Here is a 10,499-nt window from a genome sequence, read left to right as displayed (position 1 = left end):
TCATCTATAACTAAACCGCGAAACAGAGGCCTGACAGTATTTAAAGAAATATCAGAACAACATTTTTCTGATTTATTTATTGTTGGTTGATTTGCGTAACGTATTTTTACATGAAGGAACCTATAATGTATCTACCATACAAATCGCTAGGTGAGTATTTTTCAACTTAAAAATGTGCAGAAGTGTAACATTTCAACCATGGACACAAATGTAACATTTCAACCATGGACACAAATGTAACATTTTAACATGGACACAAATGTAACATTTCAACATGGACACAAATGTAACATTTCAACCATGGACACAAATGTAACACATTCAATAAAAGATTTTCCAATGGTTGGTGTCATGAATGCACTAAATGCAAACATCGTAAACTTGATATAAACCTAAACGGCCCAATCATATGTTAAAAATTAAACGTAGAATTAATTTAAAAACAAATGTTCACATTTATAAAATAATTCTGATTCCTTAAGACACAATAGAAGCTGAACACATGTGGAAAGTAAGAGGTGTGTGGGCGTGTAGGCCTACCCACAACTGTCAACATATGTGGCCACGATCTGTGTGTCTTGTGACGTCACCCATCACCGGACAAACGCTCCATGACGCAATCAGCTGTTCCATTTTTCTAAATTAGAGTTTTATAAATAACTTTTATGACATTGTCATATTATGTGATGTCATGCCATGTCGTGTCATGTCATGTTATGTTATGCCGTGTCATGTCATGTCATGTGATGTCGTTTCATGTTATGTCGTGTCATGTCATCAGAGGCGTAGCGACCCTTCCCGGCGCCCGGGGACAAACTTTTCGATTTGCACCCCCCCCCCTCAAGATTTCGATTTGCACCCCCCCCCCTCAAACTTTTGATTTGCAACCCCCCTCGAGATTTCGATTTGCACCCCCCCCCTCAAACTTTCGATTTGCACACCCCCCCCCCCTAGAGATTTCGATTTGCACCCCCCCCCCCTCAAAACTTTCGATTTTCACCCCCCTCAACCTTTCAATTTATTTTTCCAACCCATTTTGGCGCCCCCTAAGGTCAGCGCCCGGGGACATGTCCCCCCGCCCCCCCCCCCTCGCTACGCTACTGCATGTCATGTGATGTTGTTGCTGAGTTACCGGACAGCTGCAGACGTAGGTTGTCCATGTGTCGATGTGGAAGTGGTGACTCCTCCCTACTGGGATCGGATCCAGCTGGCGCCTGTACCAGTCCATCAGCTCGTGACCAGGCGTGGCAGGAAACGGGTCTGGGATGACGTCACAATAGCCTGGACAAGAGAACTTACAGGCATTTTATATCACTTAACCCATAGTCCATAAATGACGTCACGCTGTTGGATGGGGAGGGGAAGAGATGTGAAAATGGGGGGAGGGGGGAATAATTCAGGTGTTACGTCACATTGAGTATTTTTGAGAGAGGGCTTTTTCAAACTGAATTTCAGCAGTTATTTTATATAAATGTTAATAAGTTTTAAAAATTGTTATGAAAGTTTTTAAAAATGTCATTAGTGATTATTCCGGCTAAATAGACATAGACTAGCTAAATAGCAGTTTAACAATAAATAGTTTCGTAATGTATTTATTTTTTACATAAAAGGGCAACAACTCAATATTTTACGACAAAAAAACAAGAGAGCTTGGTTATGCCCCTTAATAAAAAAATATAGCAAAAAATTATTAGGGTGTAAAGGTGGTGGGGGCGCTTAACGGTTGCCTTAACCATAATACTAGCAGTGGCGTAGCGAGGGCGGGTGTCACCCGGTGCGGCACTTAATGGTGTCACCCCCCCCCCAGAGGCATAGAGACCCTTCCCAGGGACAAACTTTCAAATTTTCGATTTGCACCCCCCCTCAAACTTTCGATTTGAACCCCCCCCCCTCAAGTTTTCGATTTGCACCCCCCCCCCTCAAACTTTCGATTTGCACCCCCCCCCTCTAGTTTTTCTCTATATATTTTGCTATTTTTTGCCTTGGTGTCACCCCCCTAAATGGTGTCACCCGGTGCGGTCCGCACCCCCGCCCCCCCCCTCGCTACGCCCCTGAATACTAGACTAATTTTTCAATATAATTGTCTTTTAAATATGAATATATTCATTAGCTGAAACTTGTTAGCAAGTAATTCTATGACGTCACCTGCATTAGGGCAGTGGTAATGAGGGCAGCAGTTGGCGTCATAGGAGACCTCTCTGCCCTCACACACCAGTTCGTAGGTCCCACACCGCTGGCTCAGACAGTGCTCGCGTGACGTGCCCAGTTGACATGCGCACTGGAGGCAAGGATTGCCCTGGCCGTAAGGAAACCACGCCCCCAACGTATACTGAACACCATCGATGGTGCAGCCTAGCTCCTCACAGCAGCAGCCGTCTGTAGACCACTGGAACAAAAACCACACGATGGCCTAAAGGACCACAACCACACGACATGTAGTACCAAAACTACACAAAAATTGAATGACGTAGTACCAAAACTACACAAAAATTGAATGACGTCATTAGCTCATTGGCATTTAAACACTGGGTACCAATTAAAGCTGAATAAAATAATCCATTAAATGCAATCGTATTTGATACATTACATCAGCAAACTTTTGTTTGAGTTTTCTACCTTTAAGCACCATGGGTTGCCTACTTTTAAGCACCATGGGTTGCCTACCTTTAAGCACCATGGGTTACCTACCTTTAAGCACCATGGGTTGCCTACCTTTAAGCACCATGTGTTGCCTACCTTTAAGCACCATGGGTTGTCTACCTTTAAGCACCATGGGTTGCCTACCTTTAAGCACCATGGGTCGCCTACCTTTAAGCACCATGGGTTGCCTACCTTTAAGCACCATGGGTTGCCTACCTTTAAGCACCATGGGTCGCCTACCTTTAAGCACCATGGGTTGCCTACCTTTAAGCACCATGGGTCGCCTACTTTTAAGCACCATGGGTTGCCTACCTTTAAGCACCATGGGTTGCCTACCTTTAAGCACCATGGGTTGCCTACCTTTAAGCACCATGGGTTGCCTACCTTTAAGCACCATGGGTCGCCTACCTTTAAGCACCATGGGTTGCCTACCTTTAAGCACCATGGGTCGCCTACTTTTAAGCACCATGGGTTGCCTACCTTTAAGCACCATGGGTTGCCTACCTTTAAGCACCATGGGTTGCCTACCTTTAAGCACCATGGGTTGCCTACCTTTAAGCACCATGGGTTGCCTACCTTTAAGCACCATTTCTCCTGGCTGAAGTCGTAGCCCGTGGGACAGACTGGGCCCGTGCACCAAGCGCCCCCCAGAGAAAAGCAGGAACAGTTCCGGCACCGCTCCTGCCACCTGGTCCCCACACTGTAGGACCTGGTCATGTCCAGCATGTGATAGGACTCCAGATTCTGGACATACTGGCCCTGGGGGGGGGGGGGTGGACAGAGGAACTTATTAGTGTAAACTTACTGACATCATACACTTACTGACGTCATAAAAGGTGCTCACGTCATGGCGTCACTACACAGCCACTGACCTGTATTTGACACTTGCCAAAATCAAAGGCTCCAGTTCTGAAGGTCACGAGTCGCCTCTCCAAGGTCAGAGTTGTGCTAACCAAGAGAACACCCATCAAGGTCAAGGGCATCTGATATTTAAGAAAGTGGCGGAAACTCATGGCGTTTACCCTGGGGATATATAGACATGTCATCTCATGGCATCTGTTTTCTTTTGTGAACATCCTACATCCATCTTACATTACCTCAGCGAACATCCAACATTCTAAACATGTTCAACATCTACCTCAGCGAACATCCAACAATTAGCACATCTATATCAGTGAACATCCAACATCTACCTCAGTTAACATCCAACATCTACCTCAGCGAACATCCAACATCTACCTCAGCGAACATCCAACATCTACCTCAGCGAACATCCAACATCTACTGCGAACAACCAACATCTACCTCAGCGAACATTCAACATCTACTGCGAACATCCAACATCTACCTCAGTAAACATCCAACATCTACCTCAGCGAACATCCAACATCTACTGCGAACATCCAACATCTACCTCAGTAAACATCCAACATCTACCTCAGCGAACATCCAACATCTACTGCGAACATCCAACATCTACCTCAGCGAACATCTAATATCTACCTCAGCGAACATCCAACATCTACAGCGAACATCTAATATCTACCTCAGTGAACATCCAACGTTGTTACAATGTGTGAGCTGCCATTTCGTCTGCTGCTAATGACGTCATTAACGCGTGTCAGTAATTTGTCAGAGGTCCTCGGATTGTCAACACCACGTGACCTGACCTATGTGACACGGGACTTGAGGCAGCCAGTGTGGATCTGTTGTGCTCGTCAAATTTACAACATCGCGGTGAGCAGGTCTCGTGCCAGGTGACGTCACTGCCACATACACCAAGGATGACATGTCAACTAAAAATCTACTTGGCATGACAGGCGTTTCTCATGCAAGCATTCACTGCCAGCGTCCTTGTCGTTCAAGTTTTAAGATATGCATACATACATATACATACATATACACATCAACATACACATCAACATACACATCAACATACATATACACATCAACATACACATCAACATACACATCAACATACACATCAACATACACATACATATACACATCAACATACACATAAACATAAACATACACATCAACATACACATCAACATACACATCAACATACACATACATATACACATCAACATACACATCAACATACACATCACCATACACATCAACATACACATACATATACACATCAACATACACATCAACATACCCATCAACATACACATCAACATACACATACATATACACATCAACATACACATAAACATAAACATACACATCAACATACACATAAACATAAACATACACATCAACATACACATCAACATACACATCAACATACACATACATATACACATCAACATACACATCAACATACACATCAACATACACATCAACATACACATACATATACACATCAACATACACATAAACATAAACATACACATCAACATACACATCAACATACACATCAACATACACATACACATACACATCAACATACACATCAACATCAACATACGCAATCATATACACATCAACATACACGCGCCCACATACGCATATCTACACAAACTGTGTGGGGACCGCGGCCATCGTGTGAGGGCTAGCTCAATTACCGGCACGAGTCGTGAAATAATTGGCCATTATATGACGTCACCTCTGGGACAAACTTTGTGTAAACAAGGAATTGAGTTTTTAGCGTTTCCAACATGAGCAGTTCTAGCTTGGTGTTAGCTCAAAGTTTGGTGTTAGCTGAGAGTATGGTGTTTGTTTGGTGTTAGAGTTAGGTGTTAGAGTTAGGTGTTAGCTGAGAGTTTGGTGTTAGAGTTTGGTGTTAGCTGAGAGTATGGTGTTAGAGTATGGTGTTAGCTGAGAGTATGGTGTTAGAGTATGGTGTTAGTGTTAGACAGACAGACATACATTGCTTTATATATATATATATATATATATATATATATATATATATATATATATATATATATATATATATATATATATATATATATATATATATATATATATATATATATACGAGCGTATCTGAGGGTTTCATCATTGCTTTACTAATCCTATATTTTTTGAAGTTATTAATTCTATATTTTTAGACGTTACCAATTCTATATTTTCCCCACGTTTTCTTTAACTTGCTTTCGCGTCTGTTTTTCCAATCAAATCTTGCGATCGAAATTTCGGGCACTTCCCAGTTAGCTAGCGCGCTGAAATTTTCAGGGAAGCTTTGTTTCCGATGACAATACAATATTCAATTATTATTACTACTAAATTGATCCATGGAAAATTTTTATTGATCATTTTAGACCCCTATATATTTGTACAAAAAAAGGACATAACCTAGTAATTGTAATTTGATGAAAACAAGGTTCGGTACTTTCCCTCTTGTGGCTTACTGAAGGAGCGAGCACGCGATTGGCTGAGTAATGGTCTTGCGGTGTGTGTGTACAAACCTATGCAAATCTGACTGATCAGGAAGTAGAATGTTGATGGCAACACAGAAGAAACGTCGATTGGAAAAGGCACGTGTTTTTTACGAGTTGTCTTCGTTTACCCAAAAAAAAAGTGAATGGGAGAAGATAAAATCGATAGCAAGATTTGAATGCAAACAAACAGACAAAGGCTAAAAAGTAGAAAATAATTATCATTAAAAAAGTTTTTAAAAACCCACGTTTTCTGATTGAACTAAAAAGTAGAAAATAAATGCTATACATCACAATAATGCAAGCGATCGCTCTACTATAAGCGATGAAAAACGTGGGGCGCCGTGATTTTCTTACAGTTTCTAATACTGTTGACTCTCTACAAGCTCCCTAATAAAAGTCAATAGTATTATCTAATCAATAGTAATATAACTTTTACATCTTATATAAACAATGACCGATAAAAAACTTTTACTTCGGCGCCCCACGTTTTTCATCGCTTATAGTAGAGTGATCGCTTACATTATTGTGATGTATAGCATTTATTTTCTACTTTTTAGTTCAATCAGAAAACGTGGGTTTTTAAAAACTTTTTTAATGATAATTATTAGACGTTACTAATTCTAGATTTTTAGACGTTACCAATCCTATATTTTTAGACGTTACCAATCCTATATTTTTAGACGTTACCAATCCTATATTTTTAGACGTTTCATCCTCTATTCTTAGACGTTACTAATCCTCTATTCTTAGACGTGTGATCTTGTTCTTAAAGCTGTTATTTAAATGTAACCAATGCCTGCGCTATATTTCTTTGATCATATTTGTCGGGGCACGGGTTTACCTACACCAGCACGCCCCGTGGCGGGGTGTAAGACAGGTGTATGACAGGTGTATGACAGGTGTATGACAGGTGTATGAGTGTAATCGATTGCCCAGATGTCAGGTTTAGTCATCGAATGTCGTGTGCTATTATGTCAATTTTGTATGGTGCTCCTTAAAACGAACGTAGGCGCCTTAGTGTTCATGGGTGAGCCCGGGGCGCCTAAATGCCCCCTGCCGGGGCGCAAGCGAACACGCCGGATTTAATTTAGTTAACGTCTATTACGCCCCATTATATTCGTAGTCTATCGCACTGCTTAAAACAAACGTAGGCGCTATTGCGCTCACGGGATAACCCGGGGCGCCAAATCGCACCCTGCAGAGACGCCGGAGGACGTGCTGATTCGATAAATTAATGATTATTATTGATCATCGTGTATTTGGTGTATTTGGTGTATTGCCTTTTTAAACGAACGTAAGAGCCATAGTGCTCGCTGGAGAGCTGGAGCGCTTCGGGTCTTGCAATCACCAGGGCACCGCACTGCATCTGTTGCCGCTTAATATAGTAGTACCCCATAATCCGGATGCCAGGTGCTAACATACACGCTCTGGAACTCTGGGCGTCGAATCGTATATTGACGAAAATCGCACCCTCCCGGAGCGCCGCTCTTGCGAAATAAAAAAAAAAGATTCTTTTTTTACAGAAGCCTCCAAATGAGTGTTCTAATCAACCTCCCCCCCCCCCCCCCAAGCTTAATGGCGATCGGATGAACGGTGTCATGTTGAATACTTTAGCGTCATGTTGGATACTTTAGCGTCATATTGGATACTTTAGCGTCATTTTGGATATTTTGAATACTTTAGCGTCATGTTGAATACTTGAGCGTCAATTTGGATACTTTAGCGACATGTTGGATACTTTAGCGTCATTTTGGATATTTTGAATACTTTAGCGTCATGTTGAATACTTTAGCGTCATTTTGAACACTTTAGCGTCATTTTGAATACTTTAGCGTCATGTTGGATACTTTAGCGTCATGTTGGATACTTTAGCGTCATGTTGGATACTTTAGCGTCATTTTGGATACTTTAGCGTCATGTTGGATACTTTAGCGTAATTTTGGATACTTTATCGTCATGTTGGATACTTTAGCGTCATTTTGGATACTTTATCGTCATGTTGGATACTTTAGCGTCATTTTGGATACTTTATCGTCATGTTGGATACTTTAGCGTCATTTTGGATACTTTATCGTCATGTTGGATACTTTAGCGTCATTTTGGATACTTTATCGTCATGTTGGATACTTTAGCGTGATTTTGGATACTTTATCGTCGTGTTGGATACTTTAGCGTCATTTTGGATACTTTAGCGACATGTTGGATACTTTAGCGTCATTTTGGATACTTTATCGTCGTGTTGGATACTTTAGCGTCATTTTGGATACTTTAGCGACATGTTGGATACTTTAGCGTCATTTTGGATACTTTATCGTCGTGTTGGATACTTTAGCGTCCTTTTGGATACTTTATCGTCGTGTTGGATACTTTAGCGTCATTTTGGATACTTTATCGTCATGTTGGATACTTTAGCGTCATTTTGGATACTTTATCGTCGTGTTGGATACTTTAGCGTCATTTTGGATACTTTAGCGACATGTTGGATACTTTAGCGTCATTTTGGATACTTTATCGTCGTGTTGGATACTTTAGCGTCATTTTGGATACTTTAGCGACATGTTGGATACTTTAGCGTCATTTTGGATACTTTATCGTCATGTTGGATACTTTAGCGTCATTTTGGATACTTTATCGTCATGTTGGATACTTTAGCGTCATTTTGGATACTTTATCGTCATGTTGGATACTTTAGCGTCATTTTGGATACTTTATCGTCGTGTTGGATACTTTAGCGTCATTTTGGATACTTTATCGTCATGTTGGATACTTTAGCGTCATTTTGGATACTTTATCGTCGTGTTGGATACTTTAGCGTCATTTTGGATACTTTATCGTCATGTTGGATACTTTAGCGTCATTTTGGATACTTTATCGTCATGTTGGATACTTTAGCGTCATTTTGGATACTTTATCGTCGTGTTGGATACTTAGCGTCATTTTGGATACTTTAGCGACATGTTGGATACTTTAGCGTCATTTTGGATACTTTATCGTCGTGTTGGATACTTTAGCGTCATTTTGGATACTTTAGCGACATGTTGGATACTTTAGCGTCATTTTGGATACTTTATCGTCGTGTTGGATACTTTAGCGTCCTTTTGGATACTTTATCGTCGTGTTGGATACTTTAGCGTCATTTTGGATACTTTATCGTCGTGTTGGATACTTTAGCGTCATTTTGGATACTTTATCGTCGTGTTGGATACTTTAGCGTCATTTTGGGATACTTTAGCGACATGTTGGATACTTTAGCGTCATGTTGGATACTTTAGCGTCATGTTGGATACTTTAGCGTCATTTTGGATATTTTATCGTCATGTTGGATACTTTAGCGTCATTTTGGATACTTTATCGTCATGTTGGATACTTTAGCGTCATTTTGGATACTTTATCGTCATGTTGGATACTTTAGCGTCATTTTGGATACTTTATCGTCGTGTTGGATACTTTAGCGTCATTTTGGATACTTTATCGTCATGTTGGATACTTTAGCGTCATTTTGGATACTTTATCGTCGTGTTGGATACTTTAGCGTCATTTTGGATACTTTATCGTCATGTTGGATACTTTAGCGTCCATTTTGGATACTTTATCGTCATGTTGGATACTTTAGCGTGATTTTGGATACTTTATCGTCGTGTTGGATACTTTAGCGTCATTTTGGATACTTTAGCGACATGTTGGATACTTTAGCGTCATTTTGGATACTTTATCGTCGTGTTGGATACTTTAGCGTCATTTTGGATACTTTAGCGACATGTTGGATACTTTAGCGTCATTTTGGATACTTTATCGTCGTGTTGGATACTTTAGCGTCCTTTTGGATACTTTATCGTCGTGTTGGATACTTTAGCGTCATTTTGGATACTTTATCGTCGTGTTGGATACTTTAGCGTCATTTTGGATACTTTATCGTCGTGTTGGATACTTTAGCGTCATTTTGGATACTTTATCGTCGTGTTGGATACTTTAGCGTCATTTTGGATACTTTAGCGACATGTTGGATACTTTAGCGTCATGTTGGATACTTTAGCGACATGTTGGATACTTTAGCGTCATGTTGGATACTTTAGCGTCATGTTGGATACTTTAGCGTCATTTTGAATACTTTAGCGTCATGTTGGATACTTTAGCGTCATTTTGGATACTTTAGCGACATGTTGGATACTTTATCGTCGTGGACAAAGGTTGGGGTAAGTCGTGTGTGCGGAAGCATTTGATTAGAAATCGATAGATCTATCAATCGATAAAAGAAATGTCAGACATATGGGGGCGATAGGCTGGTTTACATGGCGGTGTGGGGGGGGGGGGTTAATTATGATGGGTTCAGGGGTCAGGGGTCAGGGGTCAGGAACTACTGCCACACATTGCTCGGGTTGAGGGGTCGCCTACAAATGACGTCACGTAAGAAAGTCTGGCAGCAAATATTTCCTCTCCCTCCGAGAGAAATTCTGACCTCAGGGG

The 10,499-nt window shown here is 41.0% G+C and overlaps 1 protein-coding gene across 7 annotated transcripts; it reads right to left on the bottom strand.

Moving 5' to 3' along the window:
* Positions 1-13: 13 nt before the first annotated feature.
* On the bottom strand, positions 14-4,278 carry LOC131929306 (uncharacterized). 7 transcript variants are annotated; one of them, XM_059285406.1, is made up of 6 exons: positions 3,989-4,053; positions 3,513-3,663; positions 3,217-3,399; positions 2,146-2,386; positions 1,133-1,281; positions 14-637 (listed from the first exon to the last, which is right to left on the bottom strand). In XM_059285406.1, the coding sequence occupies exons 1-6, from the start codon at positions 4,048-4,050 to the stop codon at positions 587-589; spliced, it is 837 nt and encodes a 278-aa protein (XP_059141389.1). In that variant the 5' UTR covers positions 4,051-4,053; the 3' UTR covers positions 14-586. The 7 variants fall into 7 exon arrangements, with proteins under 7 accessions (XP_059141389.1, XP_059141394.1, XP_059141391.1 ...); XM_059285411.1 differs by lacking the exon at positions 3,989-4,053 and adding an exon at positions 4,187-4,278 and having other exon boundaries at positions 45-637; XM_059285408.1 differs by lacking the exon at positions 3,989-4,053 and adding an exon at positions 4,144-4,221 and having other exon boundaries at positions 45-637.
* Between the last annotated feature and the right edge of the window lie 6,221 nt (positions 4,279-10,499).

Source organism: Physella acuta, unplaced genomic scaffold (genome assembly GCF_028476545.2).
Source record: "Physella acuta isolate Inbredline_101_S28 unplaced genomic scaffold, ASM2847654v3 ptg001608l, whole genome shotgun sequence".
Taxonomy (NCBI): Eukaryota; Metazoa; Mollusca; class Gastropoda; family Physidae; genus Physella; species Physella acuta.
This window is presented reverse-complemented; position numbering and strand designations above follow the sequence as displayed.